At 38.5% G+C, this 18,890-nt stretch overlaps 2 protein-coding genes across 2 annotated transcripts; both read left to right on the top strand.

Annotated features, from left to right (window-relative positions):
- Window positions 1-40: 40 nt before the first annotated feature.
- On the top strand, window positions 41-5,730 carry gnptg (N-acetylglucosamine-1-phosphate transferase subunit gamma). Its single transcript, XM_056269595.1, has 10 exons — window positions 41-383; window positions 549-603; window positions 708-830; window positions 985-1,068; window positions 1,153-1,246; window positions 1,344-1,458; window positions 1,630-1,712; window positions 1,785-1,907; window positions 3,675-3,747; window positions 5,517-5,730. Exons 1-10 carry the CDS (start codon window positions 335-337, stop codon window positions 5,606-5,608), a joined length of 891 nt encoding a protein of 296 aa, XP_056125570.1. The 5' UTR covers window positions 41-334; the 3' UTR covers window positions 5,609-5,730.
- Window positions 5,731-12,660: 6,930 nt separating this feature from the next.
- Window positions 12,661-18,570, top strand: sbk1 (SH3 domain binding kinase 1). The gene is made up of 4 exons (XM_056269594.1): window positions 12,661-12,843; window positions 16,139-16,323; window positions 16,512-16,714; window positions 17,616-18,570. The coding sequence occupies exons 1-4, from the start codon at window positions 12,806-12,808 to the stop codon at window positions 18,387-18,389; spliced, it is 1,200 nt and encodes a 399-aa protein (XP_056125569.1). The 5' UTR covers window positions 12,661-12,805; the 3' UTR covers window positions 18,390-18,570.
- Window positions 18,571-18,890: the final 320 nt, after the last annotated feature.

Raw genomic sequence — 18,890 nt, 5'->3', positions numbered from 1 at the left:
CGGAAATATAGAACAATATTTTTTGTTTTACTGCAACGCCGCGTTTCATACATTCACGAATGTTTTGATGCATATTTCGCCTTAGTGTTAAATGTAAACAACAAAAGGGACCCATTTTTACAAATTAAATGTAATTATATCTTCATATATGTTAAAACTCTTAAATATGAGGTCTTTTCTCGATAATTGTTGCATTTCGCAAGCCACACGTTCATAAAACATCAAATCTTCTCCAATCGGTAATGTTTTCAGTTGTGGTTGTGTCACATGAACAGACAGAGGAAAGATAAAAAGAAATGTAGTTTTACTTACAACTCCCACGATTTCAAGAGTTATGGAGTCTGCATATTTAAAATTGTGCCTGTTATGTCTGACAGCACTAGGTAAGTGTAATAAATTGAGTCTTGTTTTATTAAATCTGATCAATATTGTAGTATGTGGAACTGAAAGTGTTTTAATGTGTTTTTTGCCAAAATCCTCTGTTGTCTTTAGGGTGTTCAATATGAATAATGTCAGCATCCATAATGTGGTGTTTTTTGATGTTTCAGTCTCTGTCATATCAGGAGGGAAGATGAAGATAGTTGAGGAACCTAATACATTTGGGTCAGGTTTCCAGCAAACCCTCTCTAAAATTTTCATTTCAAATATGAGATCTACTTAAACAACATAGTCTGAATTTCTATATTCTTCTTCCTTTGATTTTTCAGGTTGAATTATCAGCTTATGTCTCAGAGCAGCCGACTGCAGGCAAAGATCAGCCCATCTCCAGTGTCTGGACCTTCACATCTGCACAGACTGGCAGGGAAATGCTTCAACTATATTGAGGCTCTGTATGTAACATCTGCACAGCTTTAAAACTATTGAAAAGTCATTTTCTTTTAAAGTGTAGTAGCTTAATATACATATTTAACTTGCTTTATCTTTATGCATATGAATTATGTCCAATTAAAAGAAACCTATTTTTAATTCTTCTGTGTTTTCTAGATACAAATACGTATTCTGTCCATTTCATAATGTGACTCAGCATGAACAGAGTTTCAGATGGAACGCATACAGCGGTATATTGGGGTAAAGATCTTTTATAAAAGTTTCTATTTTGCTTTCTTCTGTTTAATTAAGCTTGCATTATTTAAAATCACTGTGTATGTGTAGTATTTGGCAGGAATGGGAGATTCAGAACAACACGTTTACTGGCATGTGGATGCGAGAAGGAGATTCATGTGGAAACAAGAACAGACAGACCAAGGTTTGTTTTTTTCCCATGAACACTATCTTTGTGTTAATTGTAATGTGAGTTTATGGATATTTTGTTTGCCAGTAAATGGTGACGTGTCTCTATTCAGGTTCTCCTGGTCTGTGGGAACAGCAGTAAACTGTCGAGTGTTTCAGAGCCGCAGACGTGTGTTTATTCACTGACGTTTGAGACGCCACTGGTTTGCCATTCACACTCCCTCTTAGGTCAGTTAACCGCAGTGTTATTTTAGTATCATTCAGATACTATTGTTGTTTTTAGCTTGTTTTGTCTTATTTTAAATTATTGTATGTGATCCTGAGGGACCTTTGAAAGTTAGTTGAGGCTCTATCTACAGTGTACCAAGTCTCACACTGTGCATTTGTGTGTTTTTTCAGTGTATCCAGTTTTGAGTGAGCCATTACAGAAGGACTGGGATGAAATTGCGCAAGCTCGATATGAAGATCTCCTCACAGAACAGGTGACAACAAACACACACACTGGTATAATGCCTCTGAGAACATAATAATAAGAGGCGTATGTGTGTGTTTAGGGTTATAATAAGCTGCTGAAGGAGCTGTTTGAAGAGGCGGGTCTCCTGAGAAGAGCTCAGCAGCAGAAGGCAGAGGAGAGTACGACGTCCCTCACACATCCAAGTCTGGAGCAGTGCAAACAGGTCAGAGAGACGCGTGCAGGACGTACTGCGCTCAGCTTTAGTCATGCTAGTGCTGTCAGCATGTGTTACGAGACCCCTGAGATGGTTAATCAAGGGGTATAGGGGGAGTAACATTTATTTGGGAGAAACACTCATTTGCAGACAACATAACTAGGTGAGGAGTAAAGGCAAATAAACACCTCTACTGAACTGCAATCGATTGTTTTATTTACAAAAAGGTGAAATGTATATATATATATACACTCACCTAAAGGATTATTAGGAACACCATACTAATACGGTGTTTGACCCCCTTTCGCCTTCAGAACTGCCTTAATTCTACGTGGCATTGATTCAACAAGGTGCTGAAAGCATTCTTTAGAAATGTTGGCCCATATTGATAGGATAGCATCTTGCAGTTGATGGAGATTTGTGGGATGCACATCCAGGGCACGAAGCTCCCGTTCCACCACATCCCAAAGATGCTCTATTGGGTTGAGATCTGGTGACTGTGGGGGCCATTTTAGTACAGTGAACTCATTGTCATGTTCAAGAAACCAATTTGAAATGATTCGAGCTTTGTGACATGGTGCATTATCCTGCTGGAAGTAGCCATCAGAGGATGGGTACATGGTGGCCATAAAGGGATGGACATGGTCAGAAACAATGCTCAGGTAGGCCGTGGCATTTAAACGATGCCCAATTGGCACTAAGGGGCCTAAAGTGTGCCAAGAAAACATCCCCCACACCATTACACCACCACCACCAGCCTGCACAGTGGTAACAAGGCATGATGGATCCATGTTCTCATTCGGTTTACGCCAAATTCTGACTCTACCATCTGAATGTCTCAACAGAAATCGAGACTCATCAGACCAGGCAACATTTTTCTAGTCTTCAACTGTCCAATTTTGGTGAGCTCTTGCAAATTGTAGCCTCTTTTTCCTATTTGTAGTGGAGATGAGTGGTACCCGGTGGGGTCTTCTGCTGTTGTAGCCCATCCGCCTCAAGGTTGTGCGTGTTGTGGCTTCACAAATGCTTTGCTGCATACCTCGGTTGTAACGAGTGGTTATTTCAGTCAAAGTTGCTCTTCTATCAGCTTGAATCAGTCGGCCCATTCTCCTCTGACCTCTAGCATCAACAAGGCATTTTCGCCCACAGGACTGCCGCATACTGGATGTTTTTCCCTTTTCAAACCATTCTTTGTAAACCCTAGAAATGGTTGTGCGTGAAAATCCCAGTAACTGAGCAGATTGTGAAATACTCAGACCGGCCCGTCTAGCACCGACAACCATGCCACGCTCAAAATTGCTTAAATCACCTTTCTTTCCCATTCTGACATTCAGTTTGGAGTTCAGGAGATTGTCTTGACCAGGACCACAACCCTAAATGCATTGAATCAACTGCCATGTGATTGGTTGATTAGATAATTGCATTAATGAGAAATTGAACAGGTGTTCCTAATAATCCTTTAGGTGAGTGTATATATATATATATATAAATATTTACAATAGGAGGTAGCTTTAAACAAGACAAAAACGCACCTCAGACATATACACAGTATGGGAAAATAAGAAAAATACAGATAACAAACAGGCACTTACAAATATAAGAAAAATAGGGAGAGTTGGAGAAGGAACGCGGGCGGCTTCCAAATCAAAGAATGTAAAACAAAACCAAGCTAACTTGCAGCCCAATCTCTAACCTTACTTTCAAAAGAAAATATTGAAATGAATAGTCTTCGCATCTATTGTTAACTTTTGAACTAACTATTGTTTATTTGAACAGGAGCAAGCAGAGATAGAACGGCTACGATCGCTCCTAACACAACACAACATCTCCTATGAGGCGACAACAACAGGTGAGACATGCATGCACTTCTTCAGCTCATCTGATAGGTTCAGGTGGACAGGACACACAGGCTCAAGTGGACGCAACAGCTTTAAGTCACAAAAGCCCGGGACACACCAAGCCAACGTCAAAGAACTAGCGGTGACGAAAGCTGACTGTGTTGTCGGCTGCATCTCGGCCATAAAGCAGATGCAGAACACATGTGCTATTTGACAGTCACCTTTAGTCCTTTTGGTGTGTTAAAGCGCACTTTAACACACCAAAAGGACTAAAGGTGACTGTCAAATAGCACATGTGTTCTGCATCTGTGTGTAAGTAAATATCAGCAGGTATCAATAGTCTATTTTCGTCATTCAAAATAGGGAAACCAAAAACTAGGACTGCAGATATACACACGTAAACAAAGCAGCACTAGCTTTGCATTTTGAATATCATGCTGATTACTTTCTTTATTCCAGGCAGCTCATATTATTATGAAAATATTCATGCATTCAAATGCTCAGGTAAATGATGTAACATTATAACAGCCTTATACCCATAATTTGTCTGTCTTTGCTCGCTTTTATTCTCGTGCACTGACTCGTTCGCTAAGCTGAACGTCCAATCAGAGTTCTCTCTCTCTTACCGACGGCGATTCAACATGCTGAATCTGCACAAAAAACCCGAATGGCGTCCGACGAGAGCCAACTGTGCAGAACACACCGAAAAAACTTGGAGCACATGGCTTGGTGTGTCCCAGCCTTTAAAAATGCCTGAATGTGTCATTTATTTTAGCCCTATGAAGCCTACTGTGTAATATTTTATATGCAAATGTCTAAGGCTTCTAAATGATCAACATGATCAAAACTTGCTGAAAAACCTGTTGCACACAATCTACTACATGTCGTCTGATTGACAGTTTATAGCAATCAAAAGGCGTTTTAGTAAAATTAACTGTCCATTTTCAGGTCGTGGTTCACGTCTTTTTACTATGAAATCTGCACTGATTTTTATAAAGTAAATGTTATAATACATTTTATGTTGTTAGTATTCAACATTTATTGGACGGAAGCAACTTTACTTGATTATCCATACATCGATTTTTGTAGAAAAATCATGTTAAAATGTGAGTATCAAATATGATACATCAGGCTTTTGGGGAAGATTTATTTGTTCATCTCTCAATCATCATTGTATTGCATTGCATTATATGATTTACTCTCCACAATAAAATATACAGAGCTCTGATCATAAAACTAAGCATTTAAATATCATCTTTCTGAGACTTATTATTTTTATTATTATTAGAGAAATAGAGTAACAACCGATTTTTATATACATTTTATGTAAGTGGGTATAAAATCTCACTGATTTACATTACAAGCTGTCAGATTTTCATAATACTTTTTAGCCATATAAATAACAACATCTGGACCATCTGCATATTTTTGCTCAGTTTGGGCCTCTGAATAAAATTGTTGTTTTTTTTACCTTCTCAAATATGAGCTTCATATTCTCCTATATGGGCCATAAAAACCTGATATATCAAAATATGATACTCAAAAAAAAAAAAAGGGGAAAAAAAGCACATATGCAAACCTTTTTTGGTCTAAAGACTTAATAAACTGTTCCATTACATTTTTGACTATTATTATTTCGTATGTCAGACTTCACAAGGTTAAAGAAAGCTAGAAAAGCCTAAATATTTCACAAAAATAATTAATTGATGATGCCATGAGCGTGCATCACTTGTGCTCAAACAGGTTAGATGCACCAATGGAATTGTTCTCGCTCTCTCAGACAGGACACAGGATCAGGGTCCCGTCGAGCCCTCGCCCCTCCAGGAGCAGCACCTGCGCGGGGACACCGGCTTTATTGCTGATCTGCACTGACATGCCCAGCAGGACCACAGAACATTCAGGAAAATAATATTACTGTGAGATAATGCTATTTAATGAGTTTTAAATTTGACTTGATTTCGTCTTACCTGAAAAATAAAGATTTTATCACACGACAGAGTTTTCACAACGTTGTGCCATCAGCGAGGTAATTTTTTAACTTTCTATTTGCAAAAACTTTTCTGTGTGCTGCTATGAAAACATTGCGGGAGCCTTGTTGTTTGAGCATCAAAACCAGCCTGAGAGGCCCTTTACACACAATGTGTTGTATTTAATAAAAATGAGTTGCATGGCAGTGGAATGAAAAACACAAGGTCTAAAAATGCAGGGTTTTTTTTTACTTAAGCAACAAGTTTTTAGAATGCAGTGTTATGTGTGAAATGCTGAAAAAGTCACAATGGTCAAACACACCTGCCCTGCACATAAAATACATTCTGCGTGAACAACCTTTAAACAATGTTGGCTCAAACAATGGTGAATGCAAGCAACTTTAATGTTCACATGACATGTTTACAACCTGTTTTTCTGCCAAAGTATTACGTGCTTCCGAGTGACTCACTCGGGATATTCAATGAGAAAAAAGGTTGGGTTGGACTTCATTTTATCTTTTAGTTAGATTGGAGGCTTTGAATGTATTTTTTTATTTTTAAAGTTTTTGATTTCTATGGTAGAAATAGTCTAGTCTGTTCATTAGAATATGTGTCTGTCACCCATGATTTATTCCACAACTGAAAGTTTCGATAACCAAGTGTTATCATCTCAAAATGGCAGCCGCCATGAGGCCAGAGACCACCCTTCATGTAGAATGAAACAGCTTTTTCAAGGCGACTGAAATGACCAGAGTCTTTATCTTGGGCAGGAATTCATAATTGTAAGCATTTATTAGTATTATTTTTATACAAGTATTCATTTCTAAGTGGAAACAAAATAATTGCTGTACCTTTAAAATCAAAAGTTAGGTTTTTAGGCTGGCCTTTTTTAAATTATGAAATTCTATAACTATTGCATGACTATAACATTAGTTAAAAATGGAGTAGAGATTTGAATTAATAATTTTGCCTTGCCGTGGGAAGGTGTGGACCAAGTGTTGATGTTTGATTGATGAATAAATCGTAGGAATTATTCGTCATTCTTTCGACTAAATGAGAACATTCCGGAGTAAGACATAATTTAAACGTAATTTAAATAACCTAATCAAAAACAGTTCTTCTAAACTGCAGTAGCCTGGCGTATGTAATTACAATAGCTACTTCTTTGTACTCTACAGTGAGGACGCAAAGTAATTGATGAATCATTTTGTTAAACACTGCGTTAAAATTAACTGTCCAAACGAACCGATTCGTTCATATGAATCGTACGTCCCACTGCCAGGCTTCGGTAACTTAAGATTTTAAATACTCTTTCTGAACCACTAGATGGCAGCATCCAAAGCTCTATCGTTCTTTTCCCACCACTTCTCTGCTGTGTGTAAACAAACCAAGCATTTTAGCCGAAAGAAATACCACTGTCATTTACACAGAAATCCCCTTGTCACGCCCTCCAGTCTCTTATTTGCTCCCATCCAATTTCTGCTCTTTCCCTTGGCCATCACTAGACAGCACTGGCAGAACAAACAGCCCACATCCAGCTGTAAATAACAGGCAAAAACCCTCGAGCAATCGGTTCCAGGGCAGCAGTTTCCTCTTTTGTTGTAAATAAGATGTTAAATTAGGATGTAGCAACCGTCTGTCAAGACGCATCTTGTTAGAAGCCGAAACGGGAAGAGGAGAGTTCAACTGAAAATGACCAGACCATGAAAAATAAAATCCAATTTAGAGACAGCCGAATTCACCAGAGAGCAAATAAAACTATATTTTTTACTTCTCCTTCAGCGTTTGCCCGTGCCAAACGTGCCACCATGATTGCTGTGCGGTTTCTAAGGTGTTCTGTGGTTTATCGCATTGTTCTACACTGAAAAATTATTTGAGCATTTTTGCAACAAACTTTAAGTAAATCCAACTTGCCAACTTTTGTTGTACTTAAATATATGAGTTCACTTAACATTCTTTACTTAAAAAATATCGAACACAATAGAATCTTCTACCTAAGTAATTACAAGTTGTTAACTTAACATTTAAGGTCATAGGTCAAATTGACCAATTCACCAAAAATCACAATATTATAAACAGTATTTTAAATGCTTTGTGTGTGTGTGTGTGTGTGTGTGTGTGTGTGTGTGTGTGTGTGTGTGTGTGTGTGTGTGTGTGTGTGTGTGCGCGCACAATATAAAACCTTTTTTTATTTTGGGTCTGTGCTCCTGCCAGTAATAAATTAAATTCCAAATTAAATTGGAAAAGAAATTTAATACATGTAGAATTTTATTCTACAACACCTCAGAATGTCAAAACTTTTCATTTTCAAGAAAAACATAGGTTAACCAGTATTTTCGACTGGTTAACCTTTTTTTCGAAAAATGTGCTGTGCATGGGTCAAATTGCACATCCATTAAAAAAAGGCCTAAATGTAAGATTTATATATTTTAATTGCATATACAATTTCCATTCATTTTAATTAGTTTCAACATAAACAAACTAATAAACTTAATGTGATGCATATTTGTCAGTCATACATAAATTAAACTATTTATTGAACTAAGTGCATAATCCTATTTTCAAAATTAATTTGTTCAAATTGCTTAGGATCTGTTTTATCACCATCAAGGCAGTATTGTAGTTTTAATCACCGTAATAGTGCACCTCTCCTCAACAAATCACATGATTTGAGAGCTCGTTCATATCTGTAGTCGCACAATCAGGACTGATTTATGTCACACCTGATCTGAGACTGAAGTGGCGTCTGGTTTCTGAAAGAGAGAGCGAGTGACCTTATTACAAAGCTCTCTCTCTTTCTCTCTCTCTAGAGATGAAGCTCCTGCCTGCAGGACATCCTCTGCCTCACAATGACGCACTCAAAGGGTGCAGATATTTATATCAGGGTTGTGTACATTAGATCCTCAGTCACTTCAGAACTGCAGATGACTCATACGGCTCCCTATAGTTAATATCGGACTGCTTTGAATGGGCGTTTCACAATCAAACAAGTAGTTTTACTTCTGCACAAGCTGTTCGGATTGATTTTGGAGGAAAACATTAACGCTGACAAATGCATGTAGAACACACAAAGGTCAGTGCTGACGTTTCCATCAGGCGCATGACAGATGCATTTGATGAACTTCAGCGCCTGTCACTCAAAGCTCAGGTGGGCAATTAAGGCCTTTCATCTAATTAGATCTAAACAACAAAACATGGCAATGACATTCAGCATGAAATGCGGGAACTTCACAGTTTGTCTTTCTATTCATTTCAGAACTGAAGAGCTTCTCAGGCAGGAGATGAAGAAGGCATTGTGTTGGAGGCATGCATGTCTCTTCATAAATGTTCTCGAGAGATGCAAATGCATAAAAGCGAGTATGTAAACCAGAAATCTTCCTTCATATACAGATTTCATTTAAGGAGGGACGTCAGGGCGAGAGACAGAGACTGAGACAACAGGCCTCTGTGGAGAGAGAGTCACGTGACGCTGACGCTCCAGCATGTGCACCGGCATGCAAAACAGGCTTGAACACATTGATAAAAGATTTGTTTTATGTTTATTAATAAGGGTATTTACATTATATTTTTCCTGACGAAGAGCCTACGTGCTCGAAACGTTACCACCTGTGTGTGAGTCTATTATATTTGTTCACATTTTTGGAGCCAAGGTGTGCATTTTTTCCCCTTTTTTATACATAATATTTTTCCTGTAATAATAATAATACTTATTATTATTATTATAAAGGTGGCACATAATAATTAATATTATATTAATAATATATAGGTATTATTTTAAAAAAATTACATACTATTATTAATATAACATTATAATGGTGGTACATAATAATAATATTTATTGATATTAATATTATATTAATAACAGTATGATATTATATTATACATAATATCATAAATATATATTACTATTTTAAATTGTTTTAAATATGTGATTACAGTTTATAGATAACTACAGTTTATTATATATTATAAACTATATTACAAAATATAATCATAATAATAATTATTATTATTGTTGTTCAAAAAAATAATGTATACTCTCAACTTTATATTTTTATTGTAATTATAATTGTTTATTATTTATATTAATAAAGGTGGCAGATCATAATAACTAATATATATGTATATATGATAAATAATTATATAATATGAATTTATATGATAATAGTTATATTACTAATTAATAACTAAATTAATAATTAATTAATTATTATATATAACAATAATTTTTTTTTGTAATCATTTATATATTTCAATGTAATTATTAGTATTATTTATATAAGTTTACAAATGCACAATATTAATGCCAAAGTGGTTACCTCACAATGTTATGTCATATTATTAAATTACTATTAAATAATTATTGTGCATAAATATGGGCGTACTGGGCACACATTTGCAGCAGGATTCCACGTTCAAGCCCATATTTTATAAGACATAGTGTTTCCAAAAAAAAAACATGCGACCTGGATAAAGTGAGGAGACAGCAACTTAAACTAGGACAAAAAGTGTGCGCTGTAAGATGAGAGAGAGCGTAATGAGAAGAAAGGAAGGCGTAACACAGCGGAGAGGTGAGATTACTCTGTGTTTGGGCTTCCAGAAGGTTGTCAAAAATGGTTTCTTTCCATTCTTGTGAATGCGAGGAAACGTCAGTGTTATTTTACTAGATTACATTTCCAGAAATGTTCTTTTTAGGCTGAGGTTTAACACCTTGAATGCAGTGTAAGTCGCTTTGGATAAAACCATCTGCCAAATGCATAAATGCAAGTGTACTTCGTTACCCCGACTGTTACACTATATTAGATCATAAAAGAAAAAACAATCACAATGCAGTATGTAAATATCACAATGATGTCACTGTGGTCGGTTAGGTTTTGAATAACGAACATTCTAAACAATGAATGTCAATGGGAAATTTTGATGCATCGTGATGATATTTGTTGTGCTGCATTTAATAGTAGTAATAAACATGATTTTTCATTATTGTATTACATTAATGAGAATCTAATGAAAAACTGAAATAATTTATAAAACCTATAGATATATTTTAAGTCACCATGACATAAAAACTGACAATTCTTGTTTTTATGGAATATTGCAGCGTTTATTATAAAATATCTGTGCACATAATTATTTTTTAAATTCATGTGCCTCATAATCTTTAAATAACTTCCCTTCCCTCTTGCAGCAACATCTCTTCTCTGATGATGTGTTTACTGGTGATGAGGGCGGGACAACCTGTCACTCACATCAGATCCACCAATAGCAAACCACAAATCCAATCAATTCCCCACAGACAAAATCAAGCCCCGCCCACATTTGTTCTTCTTCGAGAAGCCGTTTCACTCGGATATACACTCACCTAAAGGATTATTAGGAACACCATACTAATACTGTGTTTGACCCCCTTTCGCCTTCAGAACTGCCTTAATTCTACGTGGCATTGATTCAACAAGGTGCTGAAAGCATTCTTTAGAAATGTTGGCCCATATTGATAGGATAGCATCTTGCAGTTGATGGAGATTTGTGGAATGCACATCCAGGGGACGAAGCTCCCGTTCCACCACATCCCAAAGATGCTCTATTGGGTTGAGATCTGGTGACTGTGGGGGCCATTTTAGTACAGTGAACTCATTGTCATGTTCAAGAAACCAATTTGAAATGATTCGAGCTTTGTGACATGGTGCATTATCTTGCTGGAAGTAGCCATCAGAGGATGGGTACATGGTGGCCATAAAGGGATGGACATGGTCAGAAACAATGCTCAGGTAGGCCGTGGCATTTAAACGATGCCTCTTTTTCCTATTTGTAGTGGAGATGAGTGGTACCCGGTGGAGTCTTCTGCTGTTGTAGCCCATCCGCCTCAAGGTTGTGTGTGTTGTGGCTTCACAAATGCTTTGCTGCATACCTCGGTTGTAACGAGTGGTTATTTCAGTCAAAGTTGCTCTTCTATCAGCTTGAATCAGTCGGCCCATTCTCCTCTGACCTCTAGCATCAACAAGGCATTTTCGCCCACAGGACTGCCGCATACTGGATGTTTTTCCCTTTTCACACCATTCTTTGTAAACCCTAGAAATGGTTGTGCGTGAAAATCCCAGTAACTGAGCAGATTGTGAAATATTCAGACCGGCCCGTCTGGCACCAACAACCATGCCACGCTCAAAATTGCTTAAATCACCTTTCTTTCCCATTCTGACATTCAGTTTGGAGTTCAGGAGATTGTCTTGACCAGGACCACACCCCTAAATGCATTGAAGCAACTGAACAGGTGTTCCTAATAATTCTTTAGGTGAGTGTACGTCACAATAGGGAAGAAAAGACAATCACTTCCATTTCAGCCGACTATAAAAAAAAATAATCAAAAACTAATAAAAATGATTAAAAGCTTTACCTAAAATTGAAATAAAACCATAAAATCTAAAATTTAAAACTAATTCAAAATATTTATAAAAAATATGAATATCTCCATGATACACACACAAAAAAAAAAAAACACTGTGCACATTACAGGAATGAGAACTTGGGAGAAAAATGTGCCTAAATGTCACAGAATGAGACCGAAAAAGATCTAAAAATAGGTTTGATGTTCTGCATTAAATTGTGGGTGAAAACAAAGCCTGGCTGTTGGGACGCTGGCGGCTCGAGGGGTCCTGTGATCATGTGAACGCAGGCCATTGGATGAGCACATCTCGCATCCCTAAAGGACCCTGGATGCTGCGAGACACAGACGCCGTTCTTCCAGCATCCAGGAGCGCGAACGCAATGAAGTAGGTCATTCACGCACAGATACACCCCCCTCCCCTTCATCTCTCTCTCTCACACACACTGTACATCACTGATGACGGAACACACACACAAGCTCCTCTCTCCTCGTGCTCCAGCAGAGCCTTCACAAAGGAAACACTGAACAGGACTGTGATTTTTCCACATGAGCGCAGGACTGGAAAGCAAAGCTGAGGATGTAGAGCAGAGCGCAGTGTGTGTGTGTGTGTGTGACAGAGCTCTGAGCCAGACGTCCTTCAGGAACGCTGAGGAAACTCATTCTTTGTGATTGAAGATCATGCTTTTCTGAAGGGAATGAACGGGTAGACGCGGCGTTTGGATGCAGGAACATGAGGGAGAGAGAGAGGGCACCAGCAGGTGAGTCCTGGAGATCTCCTTCATCAGGTCAGCGCTCTGTGATGTGTGTATTGATTTCTTTTGTCTGAAGACTGCCGAGGGCTCTTGCTGCTCGCAACTGTTTGTTTTGCACTGTTGGTGGCACGCATGTATTCATGCATTTCTGTTGATGTTTCCAGAGTCTGATATTATAGGCGTTTTTGTTAACATTTATAATATCGCCAAAGCATGTGAAGTACTGAATAAGGTGAAAAAAGAAAGGAAATAAAGGGGGAGAAAGAGGGTAGTAAAAAATGCTAAAATAAATAAATCAATGAATCAATGAATAAAAAAAGGAATAGAATTTAATGAGAATTAATTCAGAAGTGATTTATTTTCTGTAATGCTGATGCATTTAGCATTTAAATAAATCCTGTAAACATGAGTTTGCATGTTTGTAAGTATAAGCAAGAATGTTGTGTATTTAATGAATGTGACCTGTGAGGGGTCAAAGGTCACCTTCAGGTGTTGACCTTAGGATAAAATTTAGGCTCAACGAGGAACAGATTGTCCCATTTATTAAGTGGGGCAATTATGATTTACTATAGTAACGTGCATTCAAGACACTGCAAAAAGTGCAAAGTTATATATCAGTAAATTAAACTGATTATTAGCGAACATTTCTACAAGAAAACACTACTTACAAATTTCATGTTTAATTCAATGTTTTACTCGCCATTTCTTTCTTATTATTTGTGAAATTTTCTTGCAAAATCTGAGAGAAAATTGTTTCAAAATAAATCCTACATCAAATTTCCTTCAGTGTGCATCAGAGAAAGCAAACTCAAGTCATACACAAAATATATGGGCTATTTCTTTCTATATAAAATTGACTTCAAAGTCTTCAAAATGGAGCTAATTAACATCAAGCAGTTTAATAAAAATGGAAAGTTTCTGTTCCAGCTCGTTTTGTTGTTGTGTTCTGTAAGATTAAAGTGCATTTCTTACAATTGTCATTCTGAAAAAACATTTTCCTGTCATTCCAATTCAATATCAAGTGTGTTGTGGCCAATTCAACTGAAATTGGGAAGGGAAATTCCTAGATTCTCTTTGCTCAACCGGTTTGAGGTACAGAATGAAGGGCGGGAGAGAACGACAGGTGGGTTAATGCAGTAAAAATAACAGGTATCTAGCCGAGGTAGACAATGACCTCTAGATGTTCCTGAATTCGTTTCTCATTTGTTTCTCAGTTAGGGGCTAAAGTGTCCAGGATAGCAGGGGTCCGGCACATCACAACTTCTGAGAGGTCATCTTAAGGTCGTCTGCTGGTGTTGTGTGGCAGTGATGCTCAGCGGAGGGTCTTGCGCTGTCACTATGCATGATGCTGATAACATGAGGACTCATTCTAGGTCACTGCTTTATTCCCGTGAGCTCTGCGAGACGTCAGGGCCGGGATTCAGTTTGTGCCCTTTGCTGCTGTTGAAATATTTACTAAGATTTGACTGCTTCGTCGGAGAGCGTCAAATCAGGTGCAGAAGTGCTGACAAAAGGAGGGAAATAAGGACTCGAGCGTTAGAGACAGAAGAATAAACAGAGAAAACGACAAAAGACGTCATCAAGGAGGTCTATAACACCAGGAGAGAGTTACTCACCAGGGGCCGGTCTCACAAAACATTATTAAGAACAGTGCTTGAAGTGGGACGCCACTTCTATATATTAATCTTTAGCGTTCTTCTCACATGATACCGGTACTTTGCCACTCAGAGTCAAAGCATCAGTGCAAGCGAGCAGGGCCGTCGCTAACGGGAGCGAAAGGTGGTGACGAACACACACACGCACGCACACACACACACACGCACACACACACACACGCACGCACGCACACGATTTCAACCGAGGGGGCGACTGTGAATGCAACGGACCACAATTAATAACCATTTAAAATACATGGCACATCAGAAAACATGACTCCAAAAATAGTGTGCATGCTTATTATTATTAAGGTTATTTGCATACGACACAAAAAAGAGACCTTTGAAGAGATTTTGATCAGCAAATCTTCAACAAGAATGGCCATACAATCAGATAACACCAAGTCTGTTATTTTCTTCCCAAGAAAACTGAATGACCCATTTTTTTTCTATTTTTAGTGGATTTTATGGTACCAAATTATATTTATGGAATAGTTATGATCCATTTAATACCTGTTAATCACTTTATGAGCATAGACCTGAAAATGAAATTTCCAACTTGAACTTTGGTACATCTTGAATGCTTTGTAGCACAGACTTAAGTTTGGTTTGACACTTGGCAGATAATTGCTGAAGTGAAAAAAGTGGAACTAAAGTTTATTATTATGAAAAATGCATAAAAATACTATTTTAAAATTGTATATGAAATATATATTTTCCAAAACATGTTTTACTCTAAAAATATATCTACACGAGTTGTGTTCCGAATTTGAGGTTTAGCTTTCAGTGAGATTTAGTTTGGCCGCAGCACCAAACGTTTCCACTAGATGAAATTCGTCTCCCATTCATTTCCAATGCGCTCATTTTTGACCACGAACAATACAAGTGTGACTATTTTTTTGAGGACCATTTAACCTTTTCAAATCATGTCCATGATGTTTTTGTGTGTTCACACAGCAAGTGCCAAAACCTTTACCAAGTTGCGTATCATTCCGATGAAGTAAAAAAAAAAAATCTAAAAAACTAAAGCGTAAAAAGTTTCTTTCAAAAATGACCAAACAGCATCAGACGGTTAAGAACGTCTTAAGACATGTTTTAACTTCTCTCTTAAGAGATTTGTGCATTCATTGCAAAGAAAACATTTTCTTACTCGGTATTTTTTGACATTTTCCAATTCAAGTATCTAAACATTCCTAAAATCAAGATATATTTACTTGAGAAGCAAAATGACTTAAGATATAAAGGCCTGGTTTTACAAACAGGGCTTAGATTAAGCCAGGATTAGGCTTTAGTTCAATAAGGACATTTAAGAAGCTTTTATAAACGTGCCTTAGAAAAAAACATTACTTGTGTGCATCTTGAGACAAAACAATGGCAATGACATATTTTAAAAAATGTCAGTGCAAGTTGCTTTCAGTTAAAACAGCTCAAACTTGCATTTTAGTCTGGGACTCGGTTTAAACCTTGTTTGTGAAACTGGGGTTTAATATCTTAAATCATTTAGGAATTTTGAGATTTTTTACTGGTAAACGAGACAAAATGACTAAGCAAGAAAACCATTCTTAGCTGTGTGAATCTGGCCCCAGGACGCACCTCTTGAAATAAGTTTGTCAGTGCATGTGAGATAATGAGTGTGTGTTTCTCAGTGCCCAGGTGGGTGTTCTCGCAGCGGGACGGGGCAGTGAGACGAGCGGGGCTCCGGTCGAGGACATGCAGGCGCTGTCCATCACGTCTCTCTCCGCCTCAGAGGTAGAACAGCAGTATGAGCTGATCGCTGCTTTGGGAAAGGGCACCTACGGCAAAGTCGACTTGTGTGTGCATCGGACACAGGGTGAGTCTAGGGAAATGTGGCAGTGCCGTTCCCAATTTTCTTTTCTTGTGGAACCAAAACAAACTGTTTTGCAGAATCTCCATACAGTGAATGTAGGTGGACACTGTCAAGCTCCAAAAATGCTCCTCAAATATAGAGGTCTTGGCGCACCATGATATTTCATTCATCGCTGTTTTGTGTATTGGCAGGAACTAAACTGGCTCTGAAGTACGTGAGTAAGAACAAGACGAAGCTGCGTAGTTTCCTGCGCGAGTACAGTCTGACGGCGGCTCTGGGCTGCAGTCCGTTTATCATCAAAGTCCTGAACGTCCTGTTTGAGACGGAGGACAGCTACGTGTTCGGCCAGGAGTACGCGCCCGCGGGAGACCTGTTCGACATCATCCCGCCTCAGGTATATCACTGCGCCTTATATTAACACCTGTATCAGTATTTCATATGTTAGAATCCTGAATGCACACGCAGCTTGTCACATGGTTGGGTCATATTTCAACCCAAAATAATGATGCTGAAAATTCAGCTTTGATCACAGGAATAAATGCCATTTTACAATACACTGCAATAGAAAACAGCTACTTTAAACTGTATATAATATTTTACAATTTGACTATTTTTGATCAGTCTTGGAAAGCAGAAAAGACTTCTTTCAAAAACATTTGAAAAATTCATACCGAACCCAAACTTTTGAACAGTATTTATTCATGTACTTGTTTGTTTGTTTGTAAACTAAGACCTGGACATGTTCTTTGTGAGATTTAACTAAATATACTATTATTTAGTTATCCGTAAATATACTGGGTTGTTTTATACTATTATAAAACAACCCAGTATTTTTTAGAGTGTGGTTTTTGTACTGTTCATGTCATCCAGACAAAAAAAAAAAAAAATACTGGGTTGTTTTAACCCAGTTTTGGGTCAAATATGGACAAACCCAGCCATTGGGTTACATTTCTAACCCAATGTTTGAGTTTGTCCATATTTGAACCAAAATTGGGTTAAACCAACCCAGCATTTTTTAGAGTGCAACTATCTGTATGTATCCGTTATCTAGAATCTATATATTCTGTGCTATTTTTTGGGAGAAGGGGGGGAAGTTATATTTGTATAACTTTATGATTGATAGGTAGCCTATGTTAATCGTGCATACATCTGTGGAGTTCTACAGGCCGTGAGATCCTGCTTTTGATTATAGAAAACACTTCCACTTCCTCCCTTATTATGAGCTTATACTGTATATACTCTCTAAACCTCCTCAGCTCTAAACTGTGCCTTCTTGTGTTCCCGTGTGTTTTCAGGCCGGCCTGCCGGAGGAGATGGTCAAACGCTGTGTTCAGCAACTGGGTTTGGCTCTGGATTTCATGCACAGCAAGAGTCTCGTCCATCGTGACGTCAAGCCAGAAAACGTTCTGCTTTTCGACCGCGAGTGCCGGCGTGTGAAATTGGCAGATTTGGGAATGACACGGCGGGCGGGCAGCCGGATCAAGCGGATCAGCGGCACCATCCCATACACTGCCGCCGAGGTGTGCCAGGCCTCGGTTTCGGATGGCATCGTCGTGGCGACGACCCAGGACGTGTGGGCTTTCGGAGTTCTGCTCTTCTGCATGCTCACGGGAAACTTCCCATGGGAAGCGGCGTTGCCTAGCGACGCATTCTTTTCCGAATTTCAGCGCTGGCAACGGGGGGCGTGTCCTCCAGGAGCCGTTCCCTCCCAGTGGAGGCGTTTCTCTGACGATGCGCTACGCATGTTCGGCCGGCTGTTGGCGTTGGAGCCGGAGCGACGCTGTGGCGTTAAAGAGGTGTTTTACTTCCTTAAATACGACCTGCTGAATCATCATCGCCGCAGAGCGTCCTGTAGGGCCCCGAGGGGAGGAGCCTCACGTTGCTCCGCCCACAGACACACAGAGCCCTCCCCCCCTTCAGGCACTTCCTGTCTACGCCCCACCCCCCTCAAACGTAGCATCCTGTCCGAACCACATTCCTCAAGGGAAGAGTCCTCCAAAAGCCCGTCGCCCAACCGCCAAGACAAGAGCAAAGTGATGATGACCACTCCTATTGAGATTTGTGTATGAAGACAACACTGGGTCTCTAAGTGTACGGGTTTCACTGGACGGCCGCGAAACTTGTAGCAATATTACTTCAGGAGAACTACTGGAAAAAACGTTTGCACAAGAATGACAAGAACGCCGTAGGTTATTAAGAACTAGCAAAACTATTACTCTGTGACTCTGAAACCTCACTAATTTAGAGGAAAAGAAGATCGACAGGATCAAAATAACTTTGGTAGGTCACTTTAGCTCTAGAAATTTAGTTTTGCAAGGAAAAACATACTGAATTTAACATATTTGCTTTTAATTTAAAAGAATAGTTCACTCAAAAAAAAAAAACATGTCTTTCTTTCTTATGGAGTCCCTAAAGGGACATGGTGAGGGAAAAATATGAGATGGGAAGGAAAAAATATGTCAATGCTTTTCCGTTCTCTTCAAAACTTTTCCGTTCCCCATAAAAACTTTGCGTTTGACAGAGAAACGTTGCATATGCTTGCAAAACTTTTGTGTTCTCCCTAGAAACAA

This window comes from Rhinichthys klamathensis, unplaced genomic scaffold (assembly GCF_029890125.1).
Source record: "Rhinichthys klamathensis goyatoka isolate OS25496 unplaced genomic scaffold, OSU_Roscu_1.1 h1tg000282l_1, whole genome shotgun sequence".
NCBI lineage: Eukaryota > Metazoa > Chordata > Actinopteri > Cypriniformes > Leuciscidae > Rhinichthys > Rhinichthys klamathensis.
Note: the sequence above shows the minus strand (reverse complement) of the source record. Positions and strands in the feature narration are given on the sequence as shown.